The sequence below is a fragment of the Sceloporus occidentalis genome, unplaced genomic scaffold (genome assembly GCF_023333645.1).
Source record: "Sceloporus occidentalis isolate IW3139 unplaced genomic scaffold, rSceOcc1.0.p SCAF_301, whole genome shotgun sequence".
Classification (NCBI taxonomy): domain Eukaryota; kingdom Metazoa; phylum Chordata; class Lepidosauria; order Squamata; family Phrynosomatidae; genus Sceloporus; species Sceloporus occidentalis.
In genome coordinates this window covers 341,123-361,165 of record NW_028317281.1, presented here as the reverse complement: position 1 = coordinate 361,165, position 20,043 = coordinate 341,123, and the positions used below count along the sequence as shown (strand labels likewise).

The 20,043-nt window shown below is 41.4% G+C and overlaps 1 protein-coding gene across 1 annotated transcript in view; it reads right to left on the bottom strand.

The window, feature by feature from the left end:
- The window catches only part of LOC149275033 (adenylate cyclase type 1-like), a gene marked incomplete at its 5' end in the record, with an annotated part of 677,365 nt that overhangs the window by 317,071 nt on the left and 340,251 nt on the right, over positions 1–20,043 (bottom strand). The window contains one exon of the mRNA XM_089504957.1: positions 18,512–18,635. Coding sequence (XP_089361083.1) covers positions 18,512–18,635 — 124 coding nt within the window. The remainder of the gene's footprint in view (positions 1–18,511; positions 18,636–20,043) is intronic.

The window sequence follows — 20,043 nt, the reverse complement described above, 5'->3', positions numbered from 1 at the left end:
CTAGGACCACACCCACCGTTTTAATATATATATAAGAAATAGTTATATTTTATCTCTGACATACTATATCATATTAATCTTTCTCAAATAAATATAATGGGAAAAGCAAACATTTTAACTTGATTTAATACCTGGTTAATTATCAATTAAATTTAGATATTAGTAGACAGGGCCGGCCCTACAATGGAAGGCACTTTGCCGCCCCAAGCGTTTTTTTTTTGGTTTTTTTGAAGCGGAGGAGAGAGAGAGGGGCACCGAGTGGTTTTCGCTTACCCGCTCGGCGCCCCTCTCTCTCTCCTCTGCGGCGAGTTTCCCTGTTCGGTCTCGGTGCCGGCTTGTAATGCAGAGCGCCGGAAGTGACGTGAATTTCCGGCGCTCAGCATTACAAGCCGGCACCGTGGCAGCACAGGGAGACTCGCCGCAGGACTGTTTAAGGGTAAGTACCGGTGGGGGGTAGATAATGCATTTTAAACTTCGCCCCAGGCGGCGTTAAGTCTTCGGCCGGCCCTGTTAGTAGATAAGAAGTCTCTGAAATTAACATCCGACATTGTATGACCTTCACAGTTTGGAGGTGTGCAAATGGGTCAAAAACGATTCAGACAACATTTTGCTTCATTTTTGGACAACAAATTTTGTTTCATTTTGGCTTTATTTTTGTTGAAAAAATTATTACACAGTGTAATATGACATATGTTGTTGTTCATCTGAGGTTGCATTTACCTAATTTCCAGACCTCCTAAGGAACAGATGATTGTTATTATGTCCTGATATATAAAACTATAGAATTCAAAGAGTGTGTACTTTCTTTTTCACACAATTGTACCTTTCTAACTTAGCCCTGGTCCCTAGAGGCAATCATATGACCAAAATTATGTGGACACCCCTCCTAATTATTGAATTTAGTTGTGTTAGCCATACCCATTGCTAACAGGTGTAGAAAATCAAGCACATAGGCATGCTGTCTCCATACACAAACATTAGCAGTAAAATGAGTCCTACTCAAGAGCTCAGTCACTTTAAACATTCCACCTTTGCCACGAATCATTTCTGCCCTTCTAGATCTGCCCCAGTCCATTGTAGCATTGTGAAGTGGAAGTGCCTAAGAGCAACACCGCTCAGCCATGAAGCTATAGAACACACACAATCACAGAGAAAGGCTGCCACGTTCATGGTGCGTAAAAATCACCTGTTCTCTGTACCATAACTCACTACAGAATTCCAAACTGCCTCCAGAAGCACAAGCACTGCAAGTTGGAGCTTCTTCAGATATTTTTCCATGGCTGAGCAGCTGCATACAAGCTGAAGATCACTATGCAAAATCCCAAGCACCATCTGGAGGGGTGTGAAGCACTGGTCTCTGGAGCAGAGGAAATGTACCGTATTTGCTTGATTATAAGATGACCCTGATTATAAGATGACCCCCCAAAAGCTGAATATTAATTTAGGAAAAAAAGGAAAAGTCCCGGGCAGCCTCAAACCCATTTGTTTTTTTTTGGACGCGGAGGAGAGAGATGAATGTCTGAATGAGGGAGAGCATGAGTTAATGTGTGGATGAATTTTCTGAATGAGGGAGAGCATGAGTTAATGCCGTGTTTTTATGTGAATTCCAATTGATCTATAACTGCAAAGCTGGGTTTTCTGTTATTCTGTAGATCCATATCTGCTATGCTATGTTTCCATACATTATTTATGTATACCTGCAAATACAGGGTTTGTATGTCTTGTTCAGTTGATTAATACCTGCAATGTTTCCATGTATTTATTTGATCTATACCTGCAATGCTACGTTCCATATATTATTATTCTATACCTGCAAATACAGAATTCTTATGTCTGATTCTGTTTATTTGATATATACCTTCAGTGCTGAGATCACAAGTGAATTTCAATTGATCTATACATGCAAATCTGGGTTTGTGTGTTAATGTGTTGATCTATACCTGCTATCGGCAGCAGGGTCTAATATTTATATATATATATATATATATATATAGGCAGCAGGGATTTATATTAATATATATCGGCAACTGGGGCTAATATTAATATATATGGGCAGCAGAAGCTAATTATATATATATATATATATTTTGTGACAAACCCTATAGTATGAGGGCCATACATGTCACTTTTAGGGGTCCTAAGCACAGTCCTCTAGGGCAATCAGAGTCAGGAACAGCAGCTTTGAACAAAACAGCACTTTATTTTAACCGCTTAAACCCCAAAAACCAAATCATAAAAAGAAAATCTAGCTCCCAATTGGAGCCCTCTCTAACTGAACTATGCTGGTCCAGACTGACCAGCCTAATCACCCACTACCTCAACCTCCCAGCCAGACCCAGCTACGCCAGGCTCTGGAAAACCTCCCCCAGACATTACACAAAATGTCCAGGCAGGTATTGCCTCACTTGGCTCAGGGATGGTCTTCTTGTTCAGGGCCTCTCCTTGCCCCTGGGAGTGCAGGGAACTTCCTCTTCCCCCAACAGTCTCTCTGAGCATCAAGCTCCAGGGGTTTTTAATGTCCAGCACCTGTGCCTGATGCCGGCCCCATAGGAATCCCGGACCGGGATTTCTTGCCTCCTGGAAAACCCGGCATGGAATTTCCACAGCATGGGGAAACGGAGCATTGGCCCACCCTGCTCTCCAATTGCTCCACCCCAGGGACCCATATTTATGATCTGGATAGTACCTGTACCCAAATGCCACACTAAGCATCTCCCTGGGGTTTACACTGTCACAATATATATTAGCTTCTGCTGCCCATATATATTAATATGAGCCCCAGTTGCCGATATATATTAATATAAGTCCCTGCTGCCTATATATAAATATATATATATATATATATATATATATATATATATAAATATTAGACCCTGCTGCCGATAGCAGGTATAGATCAACACATATATATACACATCAGCAGCAGGATCTAATATTTATATATATCAGCAGCAGGGTCTAATATTGCAGCAGGGTCTAAAACGAAACTGCCAGTTCAGCTGTAATTTTGAAATCATGTTTCAATCATAGTCTTTACTTCAAAGAGATAAGTACTCATTATGTCGTTAAAAATGCATGCCATCACATAAATCGATAATGCAGTGCGAGAAAAGTCCATCCTGATGTAGATGTCTGTGACGTAGATTGGGTCCTGCTGTTTGTGTGTTTTTGGTTATCAGTGTGGCAGAGCCTGTCCTGTGTGTGTGTGTGTGTTTGGGTGTTGGTGTGGCAAAGCCTATCCTGGTGTTTGTGTTCGGGTGTCAGTGTGGCAGAGCCTGTCCTGGTGTGTGTGTTTGGATGAGAGTGTGGCAGAGCCTGTCCTGGGGTGTGTGTTTGGGTGTCCGTGTGGCAGAGCCTGTCCTGTGTGTGTGTGTGTGTGTGTGTGTTTGGGTGTCGGTGTGGTAGAGCCTGTCCTGGTGTGTGTGTTTGGGTGTTGGTGTGGCAGAGCCTGTCCTGGTGTGAGCCTGTCCTAGTGTGTGTTTGGGTTTCGGTGTGGCAGAGCCTGTCCTGGTGTGTGTGTCTGGGTGTCGGTGTGACAGAGCCTGTATTGGTGTGTGTGTTTGGTCATCTATTTCCTGGCATTTAACTTATAATAGGAATTATTTCCTATCTCGAGATAAAATGCCCTCCTGAAGTCACTACGACTTCAGGGGACAAAACGTTCAAGGCCCTGAAATCATTCAGTGGAAAAGTTAAGGTATTGTGTTATTTATAATATTTATTTCAAGGATTAGTCGTACTAAATTGTGGCTTCAGGCTTCCCATGTTGAATGATCAAGTATTATGTTAGTCCAATAACAAACGTATCATTCCATAGCACATTACTTTTGGCAATATATATATATATATATATATATATTTTTTTTTTTATTTTTTTTTTTTAGTGGTATGATTTAATGGTGGAAATTATTTTTATTAAGTTTGACTGTGGTATCTTGTGTGCCCCCCTATATATTGTTTTTTGAGTCGCCACTGTTGTTGTATAATTATCCTACTGTCAGGAACCACTTTTTTGCTGCCTGAACCATGGCTTTTTTAGACCTGTGGCATTTAACTCTGCTACCACTAGTGGCCACCCTCCGCCCTCTGGAGCACTCAGAACTCAGGTGTGCCTTGTTACCTGGGTTGAGCCCTAGCCAATACATCCAACTGGGCCTTGTTACCTGGATTACCCTGCCTTTATGAACCTGCCCTGCCCTTCAGTCAGGGCCTTTTGTATTGAAGTCACTGCTTTGTGTCCTTCCAAGTGGACTCACTGCTTTGTGTTCTTCCAAGTGGGCTGTGTGCCTTTCCTACCCTTCCAAGCGGGCTCCCTGCCAAAAGACTTATTACCGGTATTTATTTTGCCATACGTCCGGTTTCTTGCTTTGACTGTATTACCCTTATTTGCTGGTCCTGTTATATACATAAAATATACTGCATTACCTGGAATTCTGCTTGTGGTGTCTTTGTTTGCATAATCATGCACCGTAGGTTACATACTGAACCCCAAGTATCCCCTGCGCATTGGCTCCTACCCGACCTGATCACCCGTGTCCTGACACCTACACAAGGGACACCTCTTTGAGTGGTTTCCCATGGTGTACCTGTCCAAGTTTGAATCTACTGGTCACTTTGTAGGGACATACAACTATCACCATCGAAGCCCTATTGGTCATAGATAATGATGTCAGAACCAATTTACCTGTTGTAAATTAATTTTTCTGTATAAAAACTTCCCAAATAACTGATGCTTCAGTGGATCTAATGCAACTGCTCTGTAAGGGTGCAAGGTATTGAGGACTCAAATTTCCATCTCCTGTATTTCTCCTTTGCTCAGCATGCCCCTTTTGTGCTACATCTCACACTCTACAAATAAGCACGTCACATCAAGTTTTAACATTATTTTAAAGGGCAAACTTGCCCTTAACCCTTAGAGATAATCCATACATTGGAGGTGAAGTGGATATGTCCAGCTACCTTGGAAAGCTTGCCCAACAATGATACACAAGAGTGATAAAGGAAGCAGTGCAGGACTGCTGACCAAGCAATTGTGTCACTGCTACTTTGACACGCCCCTTAAATGGAAAGCCCAAAAGTGTTTTAAGGAAGGCTATTGCAACCTTGTTATCGAAAATGACCATATCCTTTTCCACCTGGGCAGAAGGCAGGGTAAGGTCCACTCTTGTCACGGACCGGGTGAGCAGGTCTGATAGGAGCCCAGGTGCAGGGGATACAAGGGGCTCTGTCTGTACCCCACGGTGCAGGAAATAAATCACAGACAGAAGATGCGGATAATGGTTGTATTTCAGATGATGGTACAACAACATATAAACCAGGAAAGGCTCTTGGCTGGAAGCCCTCGGGATGGGGCACACACGGCAGGAAGCCCTCGGGGTGGGGCACACACGGCAGGAAGCCCTCGGGATGGGGCACACATGGCAGGAAGCCCTCGGGATGGGGCACACACGGCAGGAAGCCCACTTGCAGGACACACACGACAGGAAGCCCTCTAGATGGGGCACACACGGCAGGAAGCCCTCTAGATGGGGCACACACGACAAGAAGCCCACTTGCAGGGCACACAGCAGGTTGCCCACTTGCAGGGCACTCAACCAGGCAGCCCGTATGCAGGGCACTCGACCTGGGAGTCCACTGGCCGCAACTCAGGAACAATACAGGAACCAAACAGGAGCAGATCGCTTGAGCTCTCTGCATTGAGGAATTTCCTCATTTAAAAGCATTTTGGGTGCATAACAGCGAATATGGGCAAAACCAACAGGCCCTCTACTACTCCTAAACCAGCCGGGCAGAAAGAAAAACATTCACATGCCTCGGTACGAGCAGTTTTTCACAATCTCTTGGATTGGGTCTCAGAGAGGATCTGAAAGAAATCAAACACAACATCAACCACCTTGGAGACCGTGTGGCCACTCTTGAAGAGGATAAAACCAAAATCTTTTCAACGGTAGACGATGCGGCAGACTAACTCGCGGCACAGCAAGGTACGATTTCCCGCCTTCTACACCAAGTGGAGGACTTAGATAACAGGGGCCGCAGATCCAACTTTAGGGTTAGAGGCCTCCCTGAGTCTATCCCCAACACTGACATATCCTGTACCTGTACAAGCCTTGTTTAACACTATTCTGGACAGGCCTAAAGATACTCCTATCATGTTTGACTGGGCACTGCACCCTCGAGGCCCAGGTTTTATGCTACCGCGGGATGTTGTTTGCTGCCTGCACGAATACTGTGTGAAGGAGCAGATTTTCCAGAAATGCAGGGCAAAGCACGCTATAGAATTTAATGGCGAAAAAATCAGTATATTTCAGGACTTGTCGCCTATCACACTACAGAACCGAAGGATTTTACGTCCACTCACTATGGCCCTTCGGGAGGCTTGGATCCTGTATCAGTGGGGTTTCCCTTTTTCATTAATTGCACGGAAAGGCACCCAACCTGTTGTGCCAACGGTCTGACCTGCAGTGGTTCCTGCATACATTAGAAATTCCCCTGGTCCAGATCCCAGAATGTTCAAAACAGACGGTTGTTACATCCCGGCTGACCGTCACTATTGAGACATGAGTCTAAGAGCACGAATAAGGATCTGGATTCCCACGGTAAAGTCCATCTACACTGCCCTCCTGTCTTTTTCCATCCCCCCCTTTCCCCTCCCTTACACCCTACGTGTAATCCACGATCCCCAATAAATCTTGAAGGGGTATGGCTGCAATTGCTGATTTTTTGATGTTCTCTGTTCATAAAACGATCCCTTCATTACATCTCACCTGTACAGCAGGGTCGCTCCCGACGGATGATTTGCCTCACCTCGCCTGTTTGCAGGGCCGGCGCCACCTATAGGAAAAGCGGAGTGGTGCGTGCAGTGGTAAGTCGGGAGGGGGTGTTATATGGGGGGCATAATGCCACTCTGCCTCTATAAATGCCTTTTAATCCCCTATATGCCACTCCGTCCCATGATATGCCTTTTAACCCCCTATATGCCAGAGTGGCATATAGGGGTATAAGGCATTTCTGGAGGCAGAGTGGCAAGCCTGGGGGCAAATGTGCATAACTGGGGGAGTCGGTTGGCAAATAAAAGGAAATAAAAATTAAAACCAAAAATGTCTCAATCATAGCTTATATTAAATATAAAAAAAATAGTTTACATTAATTAATAAAGAAATAAAAGTTTCTTACAATAATATCATGAAGAATAATGTGACCACTGTTCTGTTCCACTGAATAAAATGAAACTTTTTCATCTAAAAATTTTTGCAGTAGCAAATGTTTTGATTCCATTGTGTTTAATGTATTTCATTTATTAGGGCCTTTTCACACTTTTGCTTTCTGGCATTTTAATACAAATAATGTGATAAAAAGAATGTTTTATAGGTATTTGTACGGCAAATAGTGTGACTTAGGTATGTATAAGGGGTGCGTGTGGGTATAAGAGCTCAACCGCGAGATAAACTATACGGGGCTGGTCTCCAAATGTTTCCAGGGCTGCTTTTCATTCCCAGTCCGGCCCTTCCTGTAGCCGCGAACCGACGGCCGCAGCCATTCATTAGAAGCGCGGCTCGCAGTCACTAGATGGGAGACAGGCAGACGCACAGGCAGTGTTGGCTGCAGCCGCGTGCCGCTGGCCGCGGTCATTCAGTAAGCACGGCCGCGGGGCAAAAGGGTAGGGGTTTGTGGAGCCTGGGGCAGCAAAATTTTGCTAGGGTGGCAAAAATCCTTGCACCAGCCCTGCCTGTTTGCACCTTGTAGATACAATTTCTCATTCTACATGTTGATCTAAACCCTGCATACACTGGTTAATTAGGTTTTTTCGGGGTCTTCAGTCTCAGCAATGACTCTCAACATCTTCAATCTCAGCAGATCCACCGACACAGGGATGGTGGCTTGTTATCATGGCCTCTACATTACAGCTCACCTGCATGGCAGGACCGCTCCTACCAGGTGATTTACCTCACCTCCCCGGTTTGCACCTTGTGGATATGATTAAGCATTCTGCACGTTGATCTACATCCTGCACACACTTTCACGGGGGATTTACATTTTTTAATCAACACTCGTACGTATTTCGTGGACTCACCAAGCATGACACTGGTTCAATATGTTTTTTTCGACATCTTCACTTTGAACAGAGACTCTTTCTACCAACACTAATATGGTGTCACGTTTTGTATCCTTTCGGTTTGGTTCGGTTGTACAGCATTACGCAGGAGGAGGCTGTACTCCTCCCTTTAATTTGTCAGAGGGACTTTGTATGGTTCTTTGTTTTTTTTTAACCCTTTTTTTTATTAAATTTTACACCACACGCACCCATTTTACATTGCCAATTACGCTGACACTTATACTTCCCTTGCGCTGGAAATTCCTCTCTAGACCTATGTACCGTGACATATGGTGTCGTATATCACTTTCCTTCTCACTTACTGCTACATTTCACTTCTTTGGTATTCAAGCTCGCTCACCCCCCAGAGCCTACCAATGAGAGTCCTCCTGGCCTCTATGAATTTTTCTGGTCAAAATGCTCTCCAGTTGATGCTTTGTCATAGTTATATAGGCTGAAAAAAGACATGCGTCCATCAAGTTAAGCCTTTCCTATATCGGTTAATTTGTTGCTGTTGATCCAAAAGAAGGCAAAAACCCCCAGTTTAGCTCTTTCCAATTTTGCACTAACCAGGGAAAAAATTCCTTCTTGACCCCAAAAAGGCCGTCAGATTTCTCCTTGGATCAATAAACTGTTTCCCCATAATTAAAGATTATATCCACGAATATTATGTTTTTCCAAGTATCCATCCAGTTGCTGTTTAAACGTATGTACAGACTCAGATAAAACTACCTTTGCATCCTTATTGTCCTTACCGTAAAAACCCTTTCCTCTGCTTTAGACTAAATCTCCTTTCTTCCAGTCTAAACACATGACCACGTGTCCTATGCATAGTCCTGTTTATGAACAGATTTCCACACAATGGTTTGTATTGGGCCCGAATATATTTATATAATGCTATCACATCCCCTCTGAGGCGCCGTTTTTGTAAACTAAACAGTCAATAACTTTTTGAGAGTATATTCTGTTTCTAATATTGTTTTTGTTATGGTTTTAGTATTTCGGGAAGATGTAGGTTATCTTGCGATGCCGTCCTTCTCTTCAGGTCCCTCCCACTACTCTCGATACGGCTCTTGACCCCATTAAATTACTCTCCTTGAATGCCAGGGGGTTGAACAAACCTGAACAGAGATAAAAACTCTTTATGGAACTCCAGCTTAACAAGGTGCGAGTCGCTTTCATTCAAGAGACTCACTTTAGGGCCTCTAAGGAACCTAAACTAACCAACAAAAACTACATGACTGTGTTTACTTCCAGTAACCCGCATATTTAATCAAAAGGGGTGGCAATCCTCATGCATAAGCTTCTGTCTTTCCGCCTCTTAGATAGTTGGAGAGACCTGGAGGGGAGATGCATTTTTATAAAAGGGTTTTTGGCCCAAATCGCCAACAACCTCAATTTTTGACATCTACTATAAAGAAACTCATAGAGTTCAAACAAGGCCTTACGATATTTGGAGGCGACTTTAATATGATCTTAAACCCTCTTTTAGATATCACTCCTAATAGCTCTCATATAGCGTATACTAAAATCAACCGTGTTAAAAGTCTAATACATTTGGCTCAGCTTATAGATGTTTGGAGGACCCTACACCCTACGGATAGGGATTACACTTACTACTCGTCTGTGCATAACAGTAACACACGTATTGACACTTTCTTTATTACTCACCAGCATCTTCCCACCCTCCATTCTTCCTCAATAAGTCCTTCCACATTCAGTGACCATGCCCCATTTTTTTATGTCCTTAAAGCTTGCATTTTGCCCAGTCAGACCCTGGCTATGGATACTCAATGAAAAAATTTTGTCAAACTCGGCCCACACTTTCGATATTTCTGACCATCTTAAGCACAAGGTAGGGCCTGTGTGAACTCGTTATCAGTATAAAAGACACCTGTCCACAACCTCAAACAGTCACACTCCAAACTCCACTATGGCCAAGACCAAAGAGCTGTCGAAGTACACCAGAAACAAAATTGTAGACCTGCACCAGGCTGGGAAGACTGAATCTGCAACAGTCAAGCAGCTTGGTCTGAAGAAATCAACTGTGGGAGCAATTATTCGAAAATGGAAGACATACAGGACGACTGATAATCTCCCTCGATCTGGGGCTCCACGCAAGATCTCACCCCATGGTGTCAAAATGATCACAAGAACGGTGAGCAAAAATCCCAGAACCACACGGGGGGAATTAGTGAATGACCTGCAGAGCTGCGACCAAAGTAACAAAGGCTACCATCAGGAACACACTACGCTGCCAGGGACTCAAATCATGCAGTGCCAGACGTGTCCCCCTGCTTAAGCCAGTACATGTCCGGGCCCGTCTGAAGTTTGCTAGAGAACATTTGGATATCCAGAAGAGGATTGGGCGAATGTCATATGGTCAGATGAAACCAAGGTAGAACTTTTTGGTAGAAACTCAACGCGTCGTGTTTGGAGGAGAAAGAATGCTGAGTTGCATCCAAAGAACACCATACCTACAGTGAAGCATGGGGGTGGAAACATCATGCTTTGGCGCTGTTTTTCTGCATAGGGACCAGGACGACTGATCCGTGTAAAGGAAAGAATGAATGGGGCCATGTATCGTGAGATTTTGAGTGAAAACCTCCTTCCATCAGCAAGGGCATTGAAGATGAAACATGGCTGGGTCTTTCAGCATGACAATGATCCCAAACACACCGCCCGGGCAACGAAGGAGTGGCTTCGTAAGAAGCATTTCAAGGTCCTGGAGCGGCCTAGCCAGTCTCCAGATCTCAACCCCATAGAAAACCTTTGGAGGGAGTTGAAAGTCCGTGTTGCCCAGCGACAGCCCCAAAACATCACTGCTCTCAAGGAGATCTGCATGGAGGAATGGTCCACAATACCAGCAACAGTGTGTGAAAATCTTGTGAAGACTTACAGAAAACGTTTAACTTCTGTCATTGCCAACAAAGGGTATATAACAAAGTATTGATATGAACGTTTGTTATTGACCAAATACTTATTTTCCACCATAATTTGCAAATAAATTCTTTAAAAATCAGACAATGTGATTTATGGACTTTGTTGTCTCATTTTGTCTCTCATAGTTGAAGTGTACCTATGGTGAAAATTACAGGCCTCTCTCATCTTTTTAAGTGGGAGAACTTGCACAATTGGTGGCTGACTAAATACCTTTTTGCCCCACTGTACATACTAAATTATATAAAGGAGAAAGGCAAAACTTCTCCCTACCCTAAAATGGCTCCTAAGAATAAAGATAAAACTACTAAACTACTAGAAGCTTATTATTCTCCAAGGGGAAGAATGAAGGAAGAAGGTCCTCTATGTTGGAGAACTCTGACTCTAGAACAACATCATTCTCTAAAACAGAGACATCAGGAGCTACAACACAAGAGCTTACAAAGCAATGTATTATAGAACTGATGGACGATTTATACTCTAAAACAGAGACCTCGAGGTGCGGCCCGCGTAAGATCGTCAGCCAGAGCAACCGATCTTACGTGGGCCGCACATTGAGCCCTGCTACAACAAGAGCTCTGCTACTTACCTGTGGGAGGATCTTTTGTACTGAATAGAGAAAGCGGAACCCAGCAGATTTCACGTGACATCACATGACTGCTCCAGTCCTGCTTCCACTGTTCAGTACCAGAGAACGCAGAGGGAGGCCGCGCCCCCTGCTGAAGTCTGTGAGCGACGTGGAGGAGGGGGTGGGGAGGGTGTTTGAATGAGTATATGAATGAATGAGTGTGTGTGTGATAGCATGGATGTGTAAGTGATGGAACCTAGGAATGATGGGACTGTGATTGCTGTTAGCAATCACACTCCTATCATACCAAGTCAGCCAGCACATGCTGAAACCTGGCTAGCTGCCCCCCTTGTGTATTGATGCTGCCAGCAGTATGGGGTCTGCACATCACTTACAGCCACCCTGTACAGCATGTACTGGCTGACTTGGCATGATAGGAGTGTGATTGCTAACAGCTAACAGCAATCACAGTCCCATCATGCCTAGGTTCCAGCAGTTACTGGTTGGATGTGTAAGTGCTGGAACCTTGCTGTTAGCAATCACACTCCTATCATGCCAAGTCAGCCAGTACATGCTGAAACCTAGCTAGCTGCCCCCCTTGTGTATTGATGCTGCCAGCAGTATGGGGTCTACACATCACTTACAGCCACCCTGTACCAGCATGTACTGGCTGACTTGGCATGATAGGAGTGTGATTGCTCACAGCAAGCACAGTCCCATCATGCCTAGGTACCAGCATTTACTAGTTGCCTGGGTATGATAGGAGTCTGATTGCTGTTAGCAATCACACTCCTATCATGCCAAGTCATATTGCAATTTTTTTGTCCAATTGTGGTGTGTTACCTACTTTTATTAAAAATGTCAGTTTTTATTATTATTTTTAAAGGTGGGGGGTCATTTTCGGTTTTGACTAAGTGAACCGTGAATGTTTTGGTCCAGAATTTTCATTTTGGTGCATCCCTAGAATAAATAGAACTATTTCATTTTTAATTATCCTGAATTTGTAGTCACAACACTTTCTAGGCCCAGAAATCAGTGAGAGGAAAAGTAAAGGTTTTGTGTCATTTACTTTATTTTAATCTGGATATTTTATTAAAGGCCATTTTTTATTGTGAAAAATAAGTGCGGCCCGCGCACATATACAATTCTGATGAAGTGGCCCACTGCAGAAAAAACTTGGACACCCCTGTTTTATGCTAATCTGGAAGGCCAGAGGGGAAAAAAGGGGTGTAGCCTTAATTATTTCTAATAAACTAAGGTTTGAACTTATTCATGAAGAAAGTAACAAGAACGGGACATATAAAATAATCATAGATCAAGATAAATGATATAACATACTCGATAGTAAACATCTACGCTCCCAATAAATCCCCCCTGAAATTCTTAGAGCAACTAACAAATAGACTTGAACAAATCCAGATGGGAAGACTTATAATAGGTGGAGTTTTTAATTGCATTATTGACTATAAGCTTGATAGAAATTCACTGAAATCTATTCAACATTCAGGGAAAAATCCCTCCGGTTTCCAGAATTTTATTGATAAGAATTTGTTATACAATAGCTGGCAGGTATTTAATTCGGAAGAACGAGATTACACCTTTTTTTTCCCAGGTTCATCAATTATACAGTAGAATAGACTATTTCTTAGTTTCAGTACCAACTTTAGAAAAAATAAGTAAAACAAAAATAGGTCCGATCACTTGGTCTGACCATGCTCCAATTTATTTAGAAATACTAAATAATGTTCACTATAAGATTAAACTAAAATGGAGGCTCAACGAAAATCTTTTAAAACTTGATAAAAATAGAGATTATCTTTAACCCCTTAATGACAAAGCCTGTATATGTACGAGCTGCCGTTAAACAGCTGGATCGCCGTTTTCGCCGTGATCGGCAGCTTTGCAGCATCCATTTTTTGTCCAAATTTGGTGTGTTAACCACACTTTTATTAAAAGTAAGTAACACACCAAAATTGGACAGAAAAATTCGATAACAATATTAATATATATATATGATTGCTAACAGCAATCACACTCCTATCATGCCCAGGCAACTAGTACATGCTAGAACCTGGGCATGATAGGAGTGTGGTTGCTGTTAATCATATATATATTAATATTGTTATTGATTTTTTTGTCTAATTTTAGTGTGTTACTTACTTTTATTAAAAGTGTTTTTTTTGTTTTTGTTTTTAAAGGTGGGGGGTCATTTTCGGTTTCGGTCAAGTGAATGCTGAATTTTCAGGTCCAGAATTTTCATTTCGGTGCATATTAGGCCAGACACTAGAGTGGTAGGCATACACCACATCAATGTTTGGCTTAGTATATAGTGATTGCAGTTATGCTGCATTATTGTCAATGTCTGGCTCAATGTATAGTGATAGGTGTTATGCTGTACCACGGTCAATGTGTGCCTCTGTATATAGTGATAGGTGTTATGCTATACCACCGTCAGTGTGTGCCTCAGTATATAGTGATAGGTGTTCTGCTGTACCACCGGCAATGTTTGCCTCAGTATATAATGATAACAGTTATGCTGTACCACCGTCAATGTTTGCCTCAGTATATAATGATAGCAGTTATGCTGTACTACCTTATTGTTTGCCTCAGTATGTAATGATAGCAGTTATGCTGTTCCACCGTCAATGTTTGCCTCAGTATAAAATGACAGCATATAAGAGTTCTTGCTGATCTATTGGAACACTCAAGGCGGAAGGGAGTTCCCCAACTGACTCTGTCATTGGATGCGAAGAAAGCCTTCGACAGAGTCAGTTGGGGATACATGTCAGAAGCCCTACTTTCATTTGGTTTTGGTGGGGATTTCCACCGAGCTATTATGGCCCTATATACAACCCAAAGTTGGACCGGGGATTGAGTCTTCTTGGTTTTTGTTAACTAATGGTACCCGACAGGGTTGCCCGCTTTCCCCCCTTTTATATATTATTTCGTTAGAACCCCTTGCTAGGGAGATTAGATCTAGCCGGCAAATTAAATGATGTGGGGGAGATGAGACCCATAAAATAAAACTATATGCGGATGACATCCTAATAACAATTCAGGATCCAGTAAGATCAACAGAGGGCCTTATGGCATTAATTAACCAATATAGCCAACTGTCGAATTATAAATTAAACGTCTCAAAAACGCTTGCTTTACCTTTATTTCTTAAGAATATTCAGAAGACACAGTTAGAAAAATTTGGCTTAATAGAATACTTAGGTATAAAAATCTCAGTAAACCCTGCTGCCTGGCTGGAAATTAATCTATTGCCAGCTATAAAAGAAATGAATCAATCATTTAAAAATTGGCAAAAACTATACATCTCATGGATGGGAAGGCTAAATGCTGCCAAAATATATTTATTACCAAAATTCATATATATTTTTAGATTAATACCATTCTCTGTCCCTGATGCTTGGTTAGAATTAATACAACAAGCATTTATAAAATTTATTTGGGCCTCAAAAAAACCTAGGCTGAACTCTTAATTATTAGCAAAAAAGTTACATGAGGGAGGTTTGGGTTTCCCAATTATTAAGGATTATGCTTTGGCTGCGCAATTTACTCACATATTAATGACCTTATTTGATAATGCACAACAAGAATCCTGGTATGACTTAGAATTGATAAATAATACCCCATTTAAAGATCTACAAATACTTTTTTGGCTGGCCAAAAATAAAAGCGTTGAATATGTTAAGACTTGTAATAACTTAATTTTGGTACATTTATTAAGGGTGTGGACCCAGATAAAAAAGAAAATGGGATTTGAAGATAAAATTATTATGTCCCTACCATTGATCATAATTGAAAATCTAATTCAAGACATAACCCTGACATCATGGAAACATGCTGGTATACTAAAGATCTCAGACCTATATGAGGACCAGATCATTAAAAGTTTTCCGACTTTACAAACACAATACGCTCTATCCCTGGGGAATGTTTTAAATACTTAAGGATTAAAACTTTTCTAAGTAAAAACATTTGCTTTGATAATAAAAACAGTTCTACTCTTCTTTTCACAAAAATATTAAAATCCAATGATTATAATAAAATGACTACTAAATCCTTGGGTATAATTAATACATATAAAAAACTCCCCTCCCTCCAGCTTTAAAGAAATGTGTTATAGAACCAGAAGATTGGAATTATGCTTTGAAATTTACTATGAAACATGTTCATTGTTTGAATCTTAATGAGCTACAGTTTAAATTGATGAATAGATGGTACAGAGTTCCATCACTACTAGCTAAAATGTACCATAATGCCATACCCAATTGCTGGAGGTGCGGGGAATCAAAGGGCGATGAGCTACATATGTGGTGGAATTGTATAGTTAACAAGAAATTTTGGAATTTTATATCTTCCCGTTTGCAAATAATTTTTGGACAAAAATGGAGCCTGACTCCAGATCAGGCTTTGTTACACTTAAATCTCCCTAACACAAACAAGAATGATTTGAGATTCCTCCTCCATTTATTAACAGCTACAAGAATGGAAGTGGCAAGGAATTGGAAAAAGGCTGAAGGGATTACCTGGACTAAAGTTAAAGCGCAATTAATTTACCAATGCCAAATGGAGAGGGGAATTGCAACCTACCCAATCTTTCGTAGAGAAAAATATCTCTTCTGGAATGGCTGGGTAGACCAATTACAAAAGGGCAAATTAGATTAATATTAAACAATTTCAAGCAAGGCCTGTGAACTTAATCAATAGGTATAATAAACCCTGGTGATGCGGGGACCATAAAAAAAAGTGTATTGAAAATAAGGTTCATAATCCAACGGAAATTTTAATTTTGTTAATTTGTATGTATTTTTTTCTGTGTGTTTGTAAAATTCGTTTGTCAAAGATACAATCGAATTCTCTGTACTTATTTTTAAAACGCAAATAAAAAGAAATATAAAAAAATAAAATGACAGCAGTTATGCTGTAACACCATCAATGTCTGCCTCAGTATATAGTGATAGATGTTATGCTGCACCCCAGTCAATGTCTGCCTCAGTATATAATGATAATAGTTATGTTATACCACCGTCAATGTCTGCCTTAGTATATAATGATAACAGTTGTGCTGTAACCCTGTCAATGTTTGCCTTGTGGTGACATAAGTATTGTTGTCAATGTTTTTGCCAGTTGAACTCTTCCTGTATTACATGTCTTTTGATATGTTAACAAGGGCACACCTACAGTGATTCAATATGCCTGTTGAAAGCAAAATCTTAGTTCTCTCTGCCCACCAGCCTGCATGGATGGGGTAATCGGTGGTGTGCTGGGTTGTGTTGGACCTTTAGGTTGCAGGTTAGTCTTGGAAAGTGTTGCATTGTATGTTGGGCTGTCACTCATTTGTTGTATGTTACTGTGTTTTTGTCTCTTATGAAATATCTGTTAAAGTAGACGAACCTTTGTGAGATACATTTTTATATTTGGTTTAAACACCACATGCCTAACGATAGAAGCTATGCAGTTTTAAAGTGTGTGTGTGTGTGGGGGGGTGCCATATACTCTAGGTACGCCCTGCGCACAACAGTTTTTTATTTTTTATGCGGCCCGGAGCCTCTGCTCGTGATTCGCTCATAATTTACTTATGCAGTGAGACTTTCACCTTAAAAAAAAACATTACAGTAAGTAATACTGTTGTGTAACTAATACTATATTATCACACTATAATGTGTTATTAACTATGAAAGAGCTGCACCAAAAATATAGAATAACAATTTAAATGTAACATTTGCAGAAGCATATTGTGCGCACACCACCTAAGAAAAATGGGTGTTGGTGTGGTAGAACCTGTCCTTGTGCGTGTGTTTGAGTGTTGGTGTGGCAGTCTTTAAAGTAGGGGTGTGGCCTATAATTGGAGTTTAGCACAGGGATGCACAATTCGCATCGCCTGAAGCCCGGGACATGCCGTTCCGGGCGCCAGTCAGGTGTTTTTTCTTTTTTTCTTTTTCATTTAGCCCTGCTAGACACCAGGGAGTTTGGGGATGCATTGGTAAGTCGCGTGTGGGGGGGGGGGAGTGGCATATCAGCAGGCAGAGTGGTATTTCTAGGGGGCATAAAGCATATATGCGGGTCAGAGTGGCATATCTGGGGGTCAGAGTGGCATATCAGGAGGCAGAGTGGCATATCAGGGGAGCAGAGGGGCATATCTATAAGTAAGGTGCATTATGAATTAAGGGGGGACCTTAAAATGGCTATTGGTTTCCACATTTCTGTTTGTATGTAACATATGCTGACTAACTGCATAATACATACCAAAAATGTTAAAATACATGTATTACTGTTCATTAGGGCTGTTCCAGGGCTGCTTTTCATTCCCAGTCCGGACTTAATGTAAGGAAGATTTTACTTTACTGAAGGGGTCGTGTATGTGTGGAATGGCCATCCACAGTGCCAGCTTTGCCCTCAAATAGTTGTGAGTGCCCTCTTTGCCCCAAAACACCTTATCAGTGCCATATTTGCCCCTAAACAGAATGCCTGTGTTATATTTGCCCCAAAACTCCTTACCATCTTTGTCCCAAAAACAGCTTTCCTCCTGTGCCATCTTTGCTCCAAACAGCTGGCCTGTGCCATAATTTTCTCCAACAGCTTATTATTGCCCTTAAACAGTTTGTCTGTGCCATCTGTGCTACAAAACTGCTTATCAATGTCCTAAACAGCCCAGGAGCTGGAGGTCCACAGAACCCCTGAGATTTTATCTTTTAGTAAATGTAATAAAGACTTAACTGAAGGGGTGGTGGGTATGTGGAGCAGCCTCAATGTTTATTACAGTATGTACAGTTTAGATTTGTACGATAAACCTTTCATTCCACAATATTATAAGATGTATGTGCAAGGAACATAGAAACATGGCAAAAGGTCTTACTTCTGTGTTTTAATTTGCTGAATAGAATTGGTTTTCTTACCTGAGTAGCCCAGAGGAAGTCTAACCGTAACTTTAGATCCACTTGCCTGGAGTGTAGTGCCAAAGCACAAGAAAACAACAAAAAGGAAATGATCGGTTCATATCCTTGGATATAAAGGGATTTTCTTTAGGATAGAAAAAAAGAAAAGAAAGCGTTTATTATCAGAAACTGAAAAAATATGTTATATATACAAATGTTAGCATGACTTTGAAACACATTAGATATGGCCAGTATTAAGAAGTCATAGAACAATACAAGTAACTTTACATTATATCTTTCCTATAACTTTAGTTATTTCTTTTATTTAAAAAACCATATACATGTATTATTATTCCGAAAACCACACACGTGTTCACATTTGAAATAGAAAAATATATTCCACCCTTGACCCTCTGGGGTGAAAAGGATGTGGAGGCTTCACTAAATATGGGAGAGAAGGAGAGTTAGTGTGCATATATTAGATTTGTGTTTCACTCTGCAGCCAAATAAACAGTATTTTCACAATAGAGACTCACTGCTTGTCAATAATCAGCAAATAAAATAATAACACTTCTTAGGATGCTGTAAAACTCACTTCAATAAGTTTTCTATTGGGACCCCACCAGGTCACATCCACTCCCAACCTGGAGACTTCTCGCCCTGGCTTCTATGCAAGGTCCAAAACTGCAGCGTTTTTTAAACCCAAGTTATTAGCCTCCATGACCCACCTGTGCAGCCCTGCCTTTACAATGCAGACAGAATTAAAAAGGCCTGGCTCCTTGTCATTGTCTGGAGGCTTAAACCCCTTGGTTAGGTGGACACTCTACCGTTTTGGCTCACTTTTCTTTCTCTCCTTATCTTAACCCCTAACAACCAGAGACATGCCTGCCACAACAGACAAAAGCAGTTACTTAACGACCAATGATGTGCCTGGTATACCATGGCATTAAACAAGCTCTGCTTAAACGATGCTGCTTTAATGCCTAAATGTCAAAGCAGAAACATTCAGATCAGCATCAGGGGTACCATGTGTGACCCCATCCCGGGGCATCAATGTCCACCATAAACTGCATGGTGGCGGACAGCCATTTTAAAAGAGTTTAGAAGGTTGTAGTAAATCATTGTTATACTTTTGTTCTGTTCTTCACACTTTAGGCCTGAATGCAACTTGAGTGCTAGGAACATAGCTTAGAGGGTCTTCTGTGGAATGCCAGTGTCTCCTATGACTGCTCCAATAGGATTCCTTAAATTCACATATTGCCCATATATATAGTAACTTATACCCTAATACATACTCATGGCTCCAAGGGCAAAGTCTTTCTTTCTTTCTTTCTTTCTTTCTTTCTTTCTTTCTTTCTTTCTTTCTTTCTTTCTCCTTCATCTCACCAAGAATACTGAGCCTACAATACCTATGACCACCACCTGTTCATCAATCAGTACTGTGTGTATATTACTTTGTTACGGAATAAATCTACTTAAGAAGACTTAGAAGCTGTGGTCTTGATTGCTGTTTGGTCACTGGAAAAGTTTAGATATTTAAGACAAAGAATATC